The 17560-nt window shown below is 38.4% G+C and overlaps 1 protein-coding gene across 6 annotated transcripts in view; it reads left to right on the top strand.

Moving 5' to 3' along the window:
- Nucleotides 1–17528, top strand: part of LOC127439628 (coronin-1C-A) — an 80464-nt gene extending 62936 nt beyond the window's left edge. For 4 of the 6 annotated variants that reach the window (XM_051695842.1, XM_051695846.1, XM_051695845.1 and 1 more), the window contains 9 exons: nucleotides 2666–2788; nucleotides 3498–3627; nucleotides 4465–4646; nucleotides 5403–5522; nucleotides 6353–6457; nucleotides 6893–7038; nucleotides 7544–7601; nucleotides 12214–12456; nucleotides 13684–17528. In XM_051695842.1, the coding sequence (XP_051551802.1) occupies nucleotides 2666–2788; nucleotides 3498–3627; nucleotides 4465–4646; nucleotides 5403–5522; nucleotides 6353–6457; nucleotides 6893–7038; nucleotides 7544–7601; nucleotides 12214–12456; nucleotides 13684–13806 (1230 nt within the window). In that variant the 3' untranslated portion in view covers nucleotides 13807–17528. The remainder of the gene's footprint in view (nucleotides 1–2665; nucleotides 2789–3497; nucleotides 3628–4464; nucleotides 4647–5402; nucleotides 5523–6352; nucleotides 6458–6892; nucleotides 7039–7543; nucleotides 7602–12213; nucleotides 12457–13683) is intronic. The other 2 variants (XM_051695843.1, XM_051695841.1) reach the window with 1 other exon arrangement.
- The last annotated feature ends 32 nt before the right edge of the window (nucleotides 17529–17560 follow it).

Here is a 17560-nt window from a genome sequence, read left to right as displayed (position 1 = left end):
ATGGCCTAAAGTCAGAGAGAGCTGTCTGCAGGAACTGAGAAACAGAGGGGTCAGCGTTTGCCAACTCCAATATACTGGTGGAAGAGAGGAGTAACTGACAGATTGTATTCTCAGCGTGGGTTATATAGGCAGCAGATTTGTATGCCTTTTTCAGCAGTGAGTCTGTGAGACCACATTGGGCACTGGGGCATCACACGTTGCCACGTAGGGCCTCGTCAGGTGACACCACCAGCGCTGTGACAGGCTGCTCTATTTCTGGAGCGCGGCACACCCCAATGAAATCTGCTTCAGACATGGACGCTAGCGAATGAGCGGTTTTTGATCGCTGTTTATGCGCGCTCGACCCCGTGAGGGCATTGGAAAATTCTGACAAAATCTTTGCATGGTGGCATAGCAAAGGAAGTCACAGCTAAGAACTTTTTTTTTTTTTTTTTTTTTTTTAAAAAGACATTGGGCTGGGCTGGTTGGGCAGGTGACTTGTCCAGCCCTAGACGAGCAACCGCCATCTGAAGCACAGCCAAAGTGTCATCCGTTATTACGGAGCCTCTCCTGATGACTGAACTAAATCCCCACCAGAACCCCCCGCAGCTGAAAGACCAGAATGAACATGCAGGTTGCACAGTAACATCCACAGCATCCATATGATCGTGAAAAAAAAAAAAGAAAAAAAAAGTCAGAAACACTGGTAGAGAGCACGTCCAAGTCAGAATGACGTGAAAGAAAAGGGGAGTCAAGAGGCTCTTCCCCAATTCCTTTATTTGAACTATCCTCATCCTCCTGTGTTATAGTTACAGGAGTGGCAGGCACCACAGGCTGAAGCGATTGAAGGAGACGTTTTAGCTCTGACATCTCAGAAGAAATGACAGCAGCTGTCTTAGAAAGTGATTTCACCTCCATACGATCACTCTGTGAATTTGCCTAACCCAGCTAGACGGAACCGCCTCTCTGACATAGGCAGAAGTCTACAGTGCAAGCACAGGTCCGTGATAGCCTTTCTCAAATGCTGAATTCCCAAACAAGGCTGACAGACATCATGGCCATCATCAAGGAGAAGAGTATTAGGACACTGCTTACACGTCAGTCGGAGGCCGGTGGCAATAGAACTGTGAGCCATGATCACTTCATTAAAAACACGCTTTGATAGAACCAAAAGTCTAAGGCGAGCAGAGCGGTAAATGGCCCGGGGGAGACAAAAAAAGAATACAATTCCTCCAGGTAGAACCAGAAGGCAGTTCAGCAAGGAATGCTCATGGAAAAAACTTAAAGAATATATCCACACTGATAATTGGCCGCTGGGATGCACCGAGGAGCACAGCGTATCACAAAAATCCGAACAGAGATTTAGATAAAGGATAAAAAGTTAGCGGGGAATCGTGAACTTATCAGCGCGGTAAACACTAGCCACCTGATAGCACCGAGAAGCACGAAGTGTTACAGACAGATTGTGAAAGTATATCCAATGAAAAACAGAATAATCCAATCCGGATCTAAAAGGTTTAGCAGCTCGCTGTCACAGCTTACGAGGATGATGCTTCGCTGCTCTAGTAAGCTTCATTTGATAGCGCAGGATCACAAAAATAATAACGACCTATCAATTTGTTTCTTACACAATCTATCGATTTGCCTCAGAAAACAGTAATTAATTGACTGGATTTGTGTGGATTATTTTTATGCTGCCTAAATATGCCTTTTGGAATGTCAAGCAGCCAGCAGCCTGATGGCACACATTTACTTGCATTGTATGGACAAACAGAGCTGAAATGGTCTTATAAAATTCTTCATTTCTGCTGAAGAAAAGTCATACACATCTGGGATGGCTTAAAGGTAAGTAAATCATGAGAGTATTTTCATTTGTGGGTGAACAAACCATTTAACCTTGAACAGTTAAGTATGATTTGTTAAAAATAAACCACTTAAAAAAAATAAAAGGATTAAAATTCATTTCTTTCACTTTCTGCATAAGCAGAGCTAAAATCCACAAAAAGGAACCATGTATGGGCTTGTGAGTCTTCTAGTTGTTTAGTAATGAAGTGGGTGATGCTATTGATAGCATCATCTGTACTCTGACCCTGCCTATATGCAAACTGAAGGGGATCAAGTGATAAATAAACATCTTTTTTGAGGACAGATACCATAAAGTGTCAAAGCATTTCATTATAGTTGTCAAAGCCACTGGTCTAAAGTCATTATTCTCAACTACACAAGGCTTTTTAGGCACAGGAATGATGAGAAAATGCTCAATGCATTTTTTTACACCGATTGAAAGATCATGTAGTTTCAGCTTTCTCACACTCTTCCCAAACCTTTGTGTGACCTTCCACTCTAAGTTAAAGGGTCAAGGACCTGTCGCACACGCATTTGTGTGTCTCCATTTAAAAACAGATTTGCGAGAACAAAAGCCCGCAATCTGTTTTCAATTTAAATCGGCTGTCGTGTGTAAATGTTTCTGCTGTTAGTCTGAATGACTGGAAGAACTCTTGTTGGAAAACAAAGAGTAGAAAGCGTTTTTTTCTTTTTTCCATTTCTGTGAACATAGGTCAGGCCAAAAGAGTTTGTTTTGGTATTACATAGAGCTTGGCTGACACAGTCAGAGCTATTTTCATATCACCAATGAGTAGTAGTATGTCTCAATCTAACATTTTCTCTTTGTGTTTTCTGTCTGCAGTCGGGCCGTATAGATAAGGCGTACCCTACAGTATGTGGCCACACTGGTCCTGTTTTGGACATTGATTGGTGCCCTCACAATGACCAGGTCATCGCTAGTGGATCAGAAGACTGCACCGTGATGGTACGTCACCCTTCCTTTCCTCTCTTCCATTGGTTAACTAGTTAAAGGACTGCGCTACACTTTACACGTTATGGAAGTAAAATGAATTGTGAATGCCGTTTCATGTTGACTTTATGTATCTTTCCTGAATAGTCCACATCATCATCAAAAGCAGGGAGAGTTTATGGCATGAGATTAAGCTGTTTAATAATGTGTATTTGATGGCAAATCTAACACCTGATGAAATGGCTGTTTATGTGCATATAAGGTGTATCAGTAACTTGCATTTCATAGGCAACACATTCATACTTTTGAGGAAGCACTACTGCTCTTAAATCTGGCTTCTGCTGCCCCCTTCAGGCATACTAATGTATTTGTTTGTAAGCAATTGCATTTCAAATTTTTGGGATTGAAAATTGGCTAATGCTCTGAACTACTACATTTGATTTAATTACGCTTCAATGTAACCAGGGTCTCAGTGATCATTTTTGCCACACCTGCCACTGGAGGATGAATAGAGTAAATGATTGCAATATTTTTATCTACAAATTAAATATATTATTGCTAATTCTCTCCAGTGACCACTGTCTCTCACTACTTTCCTGTCTGTCTTTACTGACTTATCTATTAAAGGCATGGCATGACAATCACATAAAATTAAAAGAAATGTAAAAATGTAAGCTTAAGTGTTTTGACGATTGTGTTTATCTCGTCTACTTTTTCTTCTCAGGTGTGGCAGATCCCAGAGAATGGTTTGGTGACCTCCATGTCAGAGCCAGTGGTGGTGCTGGAGGGTCATTCTAAAAGAGTAGGCATCGTTACCTGGCATCCCACTGCCCGCAATGTCCTCCTAAGTGCAGGTGAGAAGTGTCCACTGGTCCAGACTCCTTCACCTTAACCTGCTGTATAACACACATGAAACAGTAGCAGGGTTCCAGATTCACACATACAGTGGCCCCAAACTAGTATTTGGACACACAGGAATAATACACCCAAAAATAAAAAATTCTTTCAGTTACTCATCCTCATGCCATCCCAGATGTGTATGACTTTCTTTCGCAAAACATAAAGATTTTTGAAGAATATCTTAGTTCTGCTGGTCCATACAAGTAAATGGCGACCGAACTTTGAAGCATAAAAGTAATTCATAAGACTCCAGTGGTTTAATCTTAGGTCTTCTGAAGTGATTCAGTATGTTTTGGGTGAGAACAGACCAAAATATAACTCCTTTTTCACTATAAATGTTGACATAAGCAGTCTCCTTGGCGATCATGATTTCAAACTCAGTTACACATCCTGGCGTCATCTTGCGCTCTGCATCAAGAACTAGAAAGTGTAATCGAGCTTGAAATCATGATCATGCCTTGAGACTACAATGGCAAGATGCAGGGTGAAAAAGGAGTTACATTTTCGTCTGTTCTCGCCCAAAATCTATTAGATTGCTTAAGAAGACATGGATTAAACCACTGGAGTCTTATGGATTACTTTTATGCTGCCTTTGTGCTTTTTTGAGCTTCAAAGTTCTGGGCACCATTCACTTGCATTGTGGACCTGCAGAGCAGGTGGTTTATACACCATTTTCTTTCTGTTTGCTTAAATGTATGATATTGTTTCTGCATCAAAATCATAACATTTCCTTAACAATTAAATATGATTATTCCACTATCTCATGAGTTTTCTTCTGGCTTTGTCTGCAGGTTGTGATAATGTTGTTATAATCTGGAATGTGGGGACGGGAGAGGCCATTATTACTCTGGAGGATATGCACCCTGACGTCATCTTCAGCGCATGCTGGAATCGCAATGGCAGCCTCATCTGCACCGCCTGCAAGGACAAGAAAGTCCGAGTCATTGACCCGCGCAAGGAGGAAATCATTGGAGTGAGTACTTGCTTTTCTGAATAAAACTGGGGAGCTATTGTTTACAGCTTTTATTAAAAGTGCATGTTTCTAAAGCTAAAAAAGATCTCTGTATGACACGCACCAACATGTTTATACCAGCTTTATTTTAGTTGCTATCAGTTTAAGTTATAATTGTTTTATTTTGGTTAAATTACCCTGCTGAAAAGGAAAAAGCTTAAAAAGGGGTAGTTCACCCAAAACTGATCATTTACTCACACTCATGTTGTTCCAAACCTATATGACTTCAATTCTTCTATGGAACACAAAAGAGGCAGAATGTCCTCAGTCACCATTTGCTTTCATTGTATGGAAGAAAAAAAAAATATTGCAATTTTAGTGAATGGTGTCTGAGGCTAACATTCTGTTCCACACAAAAGGATGGAAAGATAGTCATATGGGTTTGGAAACAACATGAGGCTGAGTGAACAATAGTAAATTGTAGAACTTTTTTGGTGAACTGTCCCTTTTGACGAGCCTAAGATAGTTTGCCGGTCTTAGCTGGTTTAAGCTGGTCTAACTTGTCTCCCATCCTAGGCAAGCTGGTTTAGCTAGTTGGCCAGCTAGACTCCCAGCCTAACTAACTGACAAGTGCCCAGGACCCCTCTAAAGCCTGCAAACATACCAGCTAAGACCAGCAAACAGCTTAGGGAGCAGGGTACTCGATCAAGAAATTTTTGGCTGCTCAGTTTTGAATGCATGTGAGCAGTGCTGTGACTTATTGTGTCTTGCTGACAGGAGAAGGACAAAGCCCATGAGGGTGCCAGGCCCATGAGAGCCATTTTCCTATCTGACGGCAAAGTGTTCACCACTGGTTTTAGCCGCATGAGTGAAAGACAACTTGCGCTCTGGGATCCGGTCAGTTTCCATGGAAACCACACACGTGTCATTCCAATACTGCTCAGTCAGAACTATACAAGCAAATTCACCTCATATATTCTTGTTCCAATTATAAAGAAAATAGGTTTTTTGTTCTTCCTTACAAAAGTGACTTTCTCTCACTTTTCTCTCTCAAAATTCTCATTTTCTCACCCTCATGCAAGATGTGTATGACTGACTTTCTTCAGCAGAACACAAACGAAGATTTTTAGAAGAATATCTCAGCTCTGTAGGTCCTTACAATGCAAGTGAATGGTGATCAGATCTTTGTAGCTCCAAAAATCATATAAAAGAAACAGAAGTAATCTATAAGACTCCAGTGGTTAAATCCATATCTTCAGAAGCGATATAATAGGTGTGGGTGAGAAACAGATCAAAATGTAATTCCTTTTTTCTCTAAATCTCCACTTTCACTTTCACTTTTACATCTGAAAGTCACGTGTGGTGCCTGTTTAGTTTAAATTTCACATGTGAAAGTTAAAGTGAAGAGATATAATACCTATTATATTGCTTCTAAAGATATGGATTTAACCACTGGAGCCTTATTGATTACTTTTGTGTTTCATCTATGTGATTTTTGGAGCAACAAAGATCTGATCACCATTCACTTGTATTGTATTGACCTACAGAGCTGAGATATTATTATTTTTTTTTTTAATCTTCACTTGTTTTCTGCTGAAGAAAAAAGTCATACGCATCTGGGATGGCATGAGGATGAGTAAATGATGAGAGAATTAAATTTTTGGGTGAACTATCCCTTTAATTTTTGCTATTATCACACCATAATACATGCTTTTTCTGTCTCGCAGGAAAATATGGAGGAAGCAATCTCTGTCCATGAGATGGACACCAGTAATGGAGTCCTCCTTCCCTTCTATGACCCAGATACCAATGTGGTCTACCTATGTGGAAAGGTAAATGCAGCACGTACATATGGATATTTGATGTCTGAGTGCATCCTTGTCTTCTGTTCTGCTTAGAATACACTAACAACAAAATACCGAAAAGAAACTTGGAATTCCTTATGGCCATGTGCCTTTTTTTGTCATACTATAGTTTTTATGATTATTGTATATTATAGAGTATTAATAGTATGTTAATATGTTATTCATACAGTTCCATGAAATATGTAAAAGTTCCATGTGATACCATCACTGTATTATGGTGCTGTCAGAGTGTTTTTTTTTTTTTTTCTTTTCTAAGGGTAGTTGATCTCTTTTTCAACAAAAAGTTTACAATTATTAAGTGGCCTGTTTACCCGGTACTTTTTAAGTTGCTTAAATATTAATTTATGGGAAAAGACGTTCACAGTTGCTTAGTGTCTCTGACTGAGGTTTTGTCTCTGATAGGGTGACAGCAGTATCCGTTATTTTGAGATCACGGACGAGGCTCCGTTCGTCCATTACCTCAACACCTTCATCACCAAGGAACCCCAGAGGGGCATGGGATACATGCCCAAGAGAGGGCTGGATGTCAACAAGTGTGAGATTGCAAGGTGTGAAATTATAGCAATATAATTAGTATAACATGTCACAAGCTACTGAAAGCATGTTAGTTTATATCATTGTACCTCCTCCTTTTTGATTTGTGCTTTTCTGTATTAACTTTTAGTTATTGCTGTACTTGGAAGTCTTTCATGCAGTTTTATGCTGCTAAGATTTTGCATTTATACATTATAGTGTGTTTTGTCAGCATAAATCTATAAAGGGAAAAGACTGTATAAGAGTTCATATCCCGCCAGAAGAGGGCAGAACTAAATCATAAGTTAGGGAAAAGTACAGTAGCCCTTTAAGATGAGTTCAAAAGCATAAATATTGATTCATTACCTGGGGGTACACGTTTGCATAAAACTGCTTGGTGTGTTATTTAATGTGTTATAACTCCGTCTCACACCCGTTTCTATTTGTAAACATGACATGGTTTGCTAATCGAGCCATACGCTAACTTCTGCTACCTTTGTGGACATGTTCTAATAGAGCTGTGTATTTGTGTGTTCTCAGGTTTTACAAATTGCATGAGAGAAAGTGTGAGCCTATCATCATGACCGTGCCAAGAAAAGTGAGCCTTTTGATATGTATTGCTCCCTTGTTTTAAGAGTTTACCAATGCTTCAGGCAGGGCTGCACATCCTGAGCCACAACTTCCTCCTACTTTGGCTTCTGTTTTCTGCCGTTGTCAAAGAAGTGTTTTATCAGTTAACCAGACCCTGTTTTAAAAAGACAATTCGCCTGTTATAACACTTAGTTTGATTGTTTGCTCCAAGTTTTAGTTCCAACCCACTTTTCTTGTCCCTGAAAGTCTCTTGTCACATTTTATTATTCAGTTCTGAACCAGAGGATGTACTGTTTTCGCAAATAATTCTAATTGTACTTGAGTACACATGAACTGCCGTTTTCAAGCTGACCCAGGTGCATTTCCTTAGTGTTTAAAATGTTTGTAAGAACGCCTTCACAACAACCAATCAAACCAGACTTAACATCAAATGGACTCGGTTTCACACTAAACACTGTAGTGTGAAAGGTCCTTCCAATGCACAGAGTGATTGGCAGTGTGATACTGTGGATATGACAAATTGCTTGTAATTTTCCTCATTTGCAAGTCAAGAAGCACTGGAAAATATTGTCTGCTAAATGATTAAATTATGCATTATCCTACTAATTTATACTAGGCAAGAAACAAACTTTCTTTCTCCTTGATGAACTAAAGCACCCTGGGTGAATGAACCACTCGGTGGCGTTTTAAAATGGGTTTTTTGAAGGTGATGTCACAATGTTTAACATACTGTTTCAGCCACGGAAGTAATCCCAATTATGCAGGTCTTTCTGTGGATTACTGCTTTTAGCGCTGCATCGCTTCTTTGCCTTATTAAACTTGTCACGGAGCCTTCCACTTTTGTCGACAAGTTGATCTAACTGCATAAAAACTGCAATCTCTCACCACGCATTTGTTGTGGCCACGCTGTCTTTGTGGAGTCTGAGTTGTAAATCATTTTAAAAAGTGTACTTTTGTACGTCTCTGCAAGACGGGCTTCAAAGTTATACATTTTTAACAATAGTAACCTAGGTAACTACTACTCAGCTGGCACGTGCGATTGTATATAAAAAACATAAATATAAAAAAAACACGACGTCCAAACCGCACTCACTATTAGTTTTAACCAATCATCTATGCTCTTCGACCAGCCAAGTTCCCCAAGGTCAAGAATTTCAGAGATGTGCGCGAACAGGAGAAATATCACCAAACACCTTGGCAGAACAAAAATGTCACTGCATTTTGCATTTATACATACTCGCCAAACAGACATTGCTGCGTTCGCCTACAAATGATGATGAAATGCAGTGACGTTTATGTTCTGCTAATGTGTTCATTTGATGTTATTTCTCCTGTTCGCGCACATCTCTGAAATTCTTGACCTAGGAGAACTCGGCTGGTCGAAGAGCGTTGATGATTGGTTAAAACTAATCGTGGGTGTGGTTTGGACATGACATTTTTTTATTTACAATCGTGCGTGCCAGCTGAGGAGTTGTTACCTAGGTTACTTTCATTAAAATGGATAACTTTGAAGCCTGTCTTTCAGAGATTGTGCTCATTTTTTTTTTACATGATTCGTAGCACAAACTCCACAAAGACAGCATCGCCATGACAAATGAGTGGAGAGCGATCAGAGGTTTTAAAAGTGGAAGGGGCTCCGTGACAAGTTTAATGAAGTAAAGAAGTGATATAGTGTTAAAAGCGGTGATCCACGGAGAGAAAAACCTGCATTATTGGCATTACTTCCATGGTTGAAACCGTACTAAACAGTACTAAAATAATTTCCGTTAATAAAATAAAAAGTGAAATTACTGGGAAAAAAATGAAACTAAAATACTTTTTCCAAACTCCAAAATGAACAAAAATAAAGTAAAAATGATCTCAAATTCATTTTAGTTTTTGTTGTACTAGGGTGAATATGGTAAAGGGTGACACTTTTGGAAATTTTACTTTTCTAAATGACACAACCTAAGATTATACCTTTAAAGAAAGCTTAGGATGTCTTCTAGCTTTGTCAAAAGCAACAAAGAAGAAATATTCAATACTGGAATGTAGAACTTTTTGAAGACCCTCTTTTGACCAAATCCCAGATTTTTTTTTTTTTTAAGCAGTACTGGTAAATTGGTACAGAGAAAAAATGATTCTCTAGAAAATATTTACATCTATTTGGAATTCATTTTTATATTTTCATATACACTTTCACATCATAACATTTAAGTTTACTTTTTTATAACCTTAACCAGATTTACCTTAAATTTGTCATATTTTTACCATTGCTTTTCACACCAGTGGTCATGAAATGAGCTTTGCCACACATCCCAAAGTAAAATCATCCATTTAAAACCTCAAAAAGATAAAGAGATAGTTCACCCAAAAATGAAAATTCTCTCATTATTTACTCACACTCATGCCATTCCAAATATGTATGACTTTCTTTCTTCCACTGAACGCAGATTTTTAGAAGAATATTTCAACTCTGCAGGTCCATACAATGCAAGTGAACAGGGTCCAAAACTCTGACACTCCAAAAAGCACAAAGGCAGCATAAAAGTTATCCATTCATGGTTTAATCAATGTTTTGGGTGAGAACGGGCCAAAATAACTCCTTTTTCACTGCACGTCTTGCAGTTGCAGTCTACAAAGACCGATCATTATTTCAAGCTCGATTACACTTACGAGTAATGTTTTGGCCCCTATTGACTTGCACTGTATGGACCTACAGAGCTGAGATATTCTTCTAAAAATCTTTATTAGCTTTCAGCAAAAGAAAGTCACACATCTGGGATGGCATGAGGGTGAGTTAATGATGAGAGAATTTTCATTTTTTGGTGAACTATTCCTTTGATTTTTTTTTTTTTTTTTTTTTTTTTTTACCCCCAAAGATTATTTTAGTAATAATTTATAGTCTTTTAAGGAAATATATATGGATACAATGTGGATCAAGCTTAAATGTCCTTTGTCTTTTTACCCATATTCACCCTATATTATAACATTTGCTACATTTACAATCACATTAAACATGAAAATACCACTAGATAGCGGTAACACAAGACTGCCCTAAGAAATTAAATTATATTCGACTTTTTAAATTACACCAGTAAACGCTCCGCTTTGGCAGCCATAAAAAATACAACTAAAATAAAAACTACTTAAACTGAAACTACAAAACTAAACTAAAACTAACAGATAAATTTTGAAAAGCAATGAAAACTAAACTAAATTGTTATGACAAATTGAATATAAAATAGAAATAAAAACTCAATTAAAAATCCCAAACTATAATAACACTGCATCATAAGTTTAAAACATCACCATGTATAGGATAACCGCTTGCTTTGGTCGCCTTGGGTGGTTCAATTCATCCAGGAGAAAAAAATGTTGGTTTCTTCCATAGTATAAATCAGGTTTTAGGCGAATTAAAAGAAGCCTGTTCGGCCAGTAAGTATAAATTAGTCGTAAAGGGGTCACGACATGCTTTTTTTTATTTTATTGTTATTATTTTAAAATGGGGGGCCTGGGTAGCTCAGCAAGTAAAGACGCTGACTACCACCCATGGAGTCGCAAGTTTGAATCCAGGGCATGCTGAGTGACTCCAGTCACGCTTCCTAAGCAACCAATTGGCTCGGTTGCTAGGGTGGGTAGAGTCATGTTGGGTTAACCTCCTCGTGGTCTCTATAATGTGGTTCTTGCTCTCGGTGGGGTGGGTGGAGAGTTGTGCGTGGATGCTGCGGAGAATAGCGCGAGCCTCCACACGCACTAGGTCTCTGTGGTAACGCGCTCAACAAGCCAAGTGATAAGATGCGTGGATTGGCGTCTCAGACGCGGAGGCAACTGAGATTCATCCTCCGCCACCCGGATTGAGGCAGGTTACTATGCCAACATGAGGAATTGGGCATTCCAAATTGGAGAGAAATATATATATATATTATATAAATAAATAAATAAAACATTTTTTTTTTTTTTAAATGTTCCTTGAGGTTCACTTATAATAATAACGTTTTTTTGTTTTGTTTTTTTTGTACAAAAACATATTTGTAAAACATGATAATTTTCCACCCTCATTCTGATCCTCTGTCAGAAACACTTTGGTGCTGCTTCTCCTTTAAGACTTGACAGTAAACGGCCACTTTTATGATTGGCTCTGTGCTCTTGACTGACCTGCTCTCTCCTTGCCTTCCCACTGCTAGTGGGCGGAGCTATGAAGGTGATAAGGTAAAGTAGGCATTGCAAATGTCTACCACAGTGTGACATCACAATGTGGAGGAAGTAGAGAAATAGTCGTTTTGGCAGTTTGGTTTCAACAATTAATCTTTTAGCAGTGAGGTGGTAGTTTTGAGTTCTGAAACTTACAGTATGTTTTTATAGTACAGTGATCTCTTATATGTTAAAAGAGCAATGAAAATTTGATTCCTTATGTCATGACCCCTTTAAATGATTGTCAAAAGCAGATTTGTATATTTTCACAGACTCCTGGAAGACCTGATCATTGTGCTTATTTTTTGTAGTCAGAAAATGTTACCCTGGAGTAATTGCATCAGAAAAGATATTTCCTCCCCCAAGACATCTTTTTTTTTTATAGATTCAACACCTGATTCATATCCTGGGTTTTGTAACAACTTCCATACTCTTCCTTCCCTCAGTCGGACCTGTTCCAGGATGACCTGTACCCTGACACGGCGGGGCCAGAGGCTCCACTAGAGGCTGAGGAGTGGATTGAAGGGAAGAATGGAGACCCCATCCTGATATCCCTGAAACATGGATACATTCCAGGCAAGAACCGTGACCTCAAAGTGGTCAAGAAGAACATTCTAGACAACAAGATGACCAAGAAAACAGAGCATACCACCCATGCCAACAAGACTGCCACCTCTACACCATCTATCGTAAGTGGGGCTAGTTTGCTCATCCCTCAACTGTTCATTAATTTCCAGCCAGAAAATTCTCTCTCTCTCTCTCTCTCTCTCGAACACAAAAGAGATGTTAAGTGAATGTTAGCCTCAGTCACCATTCACTTTCATTGCATCTGGTTTTTATACATAGAAAGTGAATGGTGACCGAGGCCAATATTCTGCCTAACATCTTATGTGTTCCACAGAAGAAAGTCGTCAGACAGGTTGGGAAAAACAGGAGGGTATGGAAACGGTGGCAGAGTGAATTCTCTCTTTGAAGAAACTTGCAATGAGTGGGGGATGTGTACATCTCTTACTATCTAAATTACCGCCTTTTAAATTTCTGAGGAGTTCCGTGGGCACTGATTCTGTGGAATTCTGCTTCCAGTTTTACATTTTACGTTTCTATGTACTTCCTGTGTATTTCATATTGACACTGTTGCAGCCACCCCAAACACTGCATGATCTGTATAATTAACATGGAGTCTTTCAATTCAGAATTTTACACAGCAAAATGTATGCATTGTTCAGGGTCAACATCTTTTGACTCACATACTGTATAGTGTTTTTATAGTCGCCTGAGAGAGATGTTCTACAGCAAGCTTAACCCCCAACCACATGACATTAACACCACATGTGTGCCCTGCTTTCTAAACCCAGCTCTCCCCACTCAGGGCTGTAATTACAGGAGCCCGCGAGCTGCCCCACAAATACACCCACCTTGATTGTTGATCTGTTTCAATGTAAAGCGGGTTCGCAAATACTCAAGCAACTTTGAGTTTGTTTTTCAAAGAGAATTGGTTATGTAATCAATGTCTAAATATGATGGCCTAGTTACATGCCCATATATTAAATTTCCTGCTAATATCAGAATAGAACACTTTTTATGTGTTTTTTGGGACAATACTGAGTCACTCATTATTAAAGAGACTGTAGTAAATAGACTGGAGAAACCCTAATCATACTCCGCTACACTGACCTCGTTTCCATTCAAAGTTTGGCCGTATTACTGTATACGTATGCATGCTTCATAGACATGCATTAGTTTGACTGACAACATGATTAAGCCAATATTTTGGTTTCTAGAAATCCGAATAAGACAGTTAGCATATGCATGTTTCAGTCGGTATTCTGTGTCATATAAACACCTTATTTGGAATATACACCATGCATTTGTTGCAACTTAGTCCTTAACATTTGTCTTTTTACTTTTTTCCTCAGCAGAAAAGTGAAGCTAAGATGGACGAGGTGTTGAAAGAAATCAAATCTCTCAGAGAGCTGGTCAGCAGTCAGGAAAAAAGAATTGCCAAACTTGAGGAGCAGTTGTCTAAAATGGACATCTAAAGGACCCTGCAATCACCTCCCCCTTCTATTCAGGATATCCCATTGGCCAGGTGGGCGGGACCCGTCACTGCCAATTATCATGACAGAGTTCCGTCTGATTGCCTGCCTTTTGCAGTGTCTCCAACCGACATTCCAAGATAAATAGTTATTCCCTTTGCAATCCCCCGAATCTGTTTACACCTAATAGCCATTTGGAAAATGAGAAATGCCTCAGTTTTAGCTTTTACTCAGTCTCACTCTGAATCTTTCTGTAACAGTTGTGTTTTATCTGGTATTCTTGAATGGTCTTAAGTTTTTGTTTTGCTTTTCTTATTAAAAATTGTGACCAAGAAGATTGCGTTATGAAGCAGTAACATGAATTTGATGAGCTCAAAGTTTAAAGTAGCCATCAGTATTGCAGTTCTCACTCTCGCCCTTTTGAGTTGCCAAATTTGTAGAGGAGTTCTGTGTATGCACCTCCCTGACAGTATTTGACTAGCTTTTCATTTTTGTCTTCTCTAAACGTTGTACGTATAAGGGACAAAACAATATGCTCGTAATGCAAGGAGGGGGAAATCATTGGAACCATTCTTCTCTGTTATAGGTAACTTCTAGAGAATACGAAATAAAAAAAATAACGACTTTAACCAACCTGGTAAACATGTAGAGTTGACAAGGTTTACAAACCAGTACTGGAAAACATTACAGGTGCACTAAAAAAGTCCCACTGAATTTTTTTGGTCATGATTCAGGTACCCATGATGAAGTATTAAAGAGATAGTTCACCCAAAATTATAAATTCTGTCATTTACTCGCCCTAAGGTTGCCCCAAACTCATATGACTTCTAAACCGCGCAGCCTATTTTATAAATATATATTTGAAGTCATAGAATAATCTCTAATATTCTAGGTGGGCCTGGGTCTAATCCAGCCCACCTAGAATATTAGAGATTATTCTATGATTTCAAATATATATTTATAAAATAGTGGAAAAAATGCATACATTCTTATTTCTGAAAGTGTGAAAGAACTGTTTCAATGTCTCTGTTGTTAGGAAAATTTGGTAAAAATAAAATTGGGCCGAAAATGTGGCCCATCCATTTTTATTGAGGCCCACCCAAAACTAATTTCCTTGCTGCGCCCTTGGACTCCATGAAACACAAAAGGTTATGTTGAGCAGAATGTTAGTCTTATTCACCATTCACTTCCATTGCATCTTTTTTCCATACAAATAAAGGTGCTGCAAGCTATTTTTTTTTTTTTCTCCATAGAAAATTGTGCAAAAAATGTTCATACCCCCTTAAAGATATTAATGAAATAAGTGTCCTGAGATAGGTCACCAGTCTCTGTGAACAAAAATGTGTTTGCTGACGTTGATGCTTTTTACCTGTCAATAATTTTACTCGTCCTCCTTTGAAGTGGATCATTGAGGCTATGATTCATAATGTTTGTCAGTTGAGGGTGCTATTGTGCCACTGTTGAATTTGACAGCCACAGAAACAAACAATGATGCTCTTTTGCTCTGTTTTGGTCTCAAAATTATCTTTGGAGGAATGAGGGGTATGGTTAATTCAATGGCTCCGTCACGTGAAAGCTTATAGCACCTTTAAAGGGAATGGTGACTGAAGTGAATATTCTGCCTAACATCTTTTTTTGGATTCCATAGAAGAAAAAGTATCATGGGTTTGAAACACAATCATTGGTCAGTAAATGATGACAAAATGTTCATTTTTAGGTGAACTATTCCTTTAAGATATTAGTAGACAAAGGAATCAAACCATTGGTTCTGGTTGCTGCCATGAAAACACCCAATAATTACTCTTCCTTTCACAAGGAAAATACTTCCTTTCTTAATACAAATATTTCCTTTCTTAATGACAACAATTGCTTATGACCGTAAATGCATGCAAACATAGAGTTTTTATTTTTTTAATTCTATTTTATAATCTGTTTCTCCACATTCCCCATTTTACATATCTGCACTTTTTCTTATACTGTTTCCTGGATGAGGCCAGAAACCAACAGTCTAAAGCTGTTAGCTTCTAATTTCTCATACTGAAAGATAAAGAAATAAGGCCAGAACAAGAACACGGCTATAGATGTCCATTAGCTTTAGCTGTGTAGGTTGTGAAGTCTTTAAGTAACCCTTTTTAAAAAAAAAAAAAAAAAAAACGCTTTTACTCTGACTATGGACCAAGAATGGCAGGTCAGACATTTTTCAGGTCTAAGAAAATACCGTTAGTGCTGTGCCGTTGCCATGCAGCGGTTTGGTTTGGTTTCTCAATCCTTGCTACAGCACATCTCATCTCAAGTTTGTGGCATCCACACCCTCTTGATCTCAAAAACCAGACCTGCAGAAACTTCCAAGTGAATTGGTTTGTTTAAACATGCTTTTGCAGTGCATTGTAGGCTATGACTTCCAGCGAAACCAGTGAGTCATAATTGACTTCCTTTTCCTAAAGGGGTCTTTTTGCTCTCCTAACCAAGCAGAACCAAACCTCTCAAGGGGCAGCCAAGGTCTAGATGATCATATCATAGCTGTATTGGTCATATTACGTGGACCACATTTACATGGTGATGACAACTGGCCTTTTGGTTTTGTAATTTTCCATATCAAGAAGAGAAAACTGATTCAAACAAATGGCTTTGGTTGCATCCTTCATCAGAAGGTTTTGCTGTGGGTGTTTTACACTTATATCTCAGTTCTGTTTGTATCACTGTCTAGTGCCTCTTTCATTGGTTCTGAAAAGTGCCTCCCCCTCCTCCACAAGCTCTCAGTATTAGATGGTAAAATATCAACCACCTCTTACCACCAGCCATCCAACATGAAATTTATTTGAAACAAGCCCACAGATATATATATATAAAATTATTATTTTTTTTTTGTTTGTTTGTTTTTTTTTTTGTCACAAGCAGCAGCAACTGGATACCGCTGATGTCATACTCTCTCTTTCGTTCTGTTTCTTTTTGGTGAAGTTTTTAAGTTTTAAAGGGTTTGATAAGGTAGGGTCCATGTTTGAGGGACAAATGTGCCAAGACAGAATGATATTTAAAAAGGAAAATGGGGCTGAGAGATGAATGCCACTTCCTGTTTTGAAACATCTACAAAACAGTGTTGTGTTCCATGAGATGTTTCAGTAGATGTTACAAAACAGGACAAAACGATGGGTTAACACGAGTAGTATTGGTAAGGTCTTGGCTTCAGGTTTGACTTGTTTGGGCCTAATTAAGGAATAAATGATCAAAAACCAACTTCAGGAAGTGATGGATCCAGTAGTCATGTTTTTGGGTGTTTCAAGAGGCCTTAAGGTCAAGATGCCCTTGTGATGTGGCCTTGAGCATGTGATTTTGATGATGTGAATGACTGACACGAATAAAGGGATTACTGTAGGTTGAAAAGAGAGTACAAGTAGAAGGCTGTAAGTGATTTAAATTGATGCTTTGTAAAAAAAAACAAAAAAAATCATTTTCCTTTCTTTTGCTTTTTTCTTTGTCTAAAGGATGGTATTGTCCATCATTTGGAATTTGGTGATTTAAAAAAAAAAATGCTTTATCGCATCTCCCCTCCATTATGCACACTGTGAGCCTTTACTGTTTCCAATTATACAAATGAATTAAAAATTGAAAGGATGGAAATCTAGAGATTCAACTGTGTATAACTGTTCCATTTTTGTTCTTTCATCTGCTTCAAGTATAAAGAGTCTCAACGATTACCAGAGAAATAAAAAATATACTGAACTTTTGCTATTTGTCTCTTGTTTTTCCAAAGTATTAA

The sequence above is a fragment of the Myxocyprinus asiaticus genome, chromosome 4 (genome assembly GCF_019703515.2).
Source record: "Myxocyprinus asiaticus isolate MX2 ecotype Aquarium Trade chromosome 4, UBuf_Myxa_2, whole genome shotgun sequence".
In the NCBI taxonomy this organism is placed as follows: domain Eukaryota; kingdom Metazoa; phylum Chordata; class Actinopteri; order Cypriniformes; family Catostomidae; genus Myxocyprinus; species Myxocyprinus asiaticus.
This window is presented reverse-complemented; position numbering and strand designations above follow the sequence as displayed.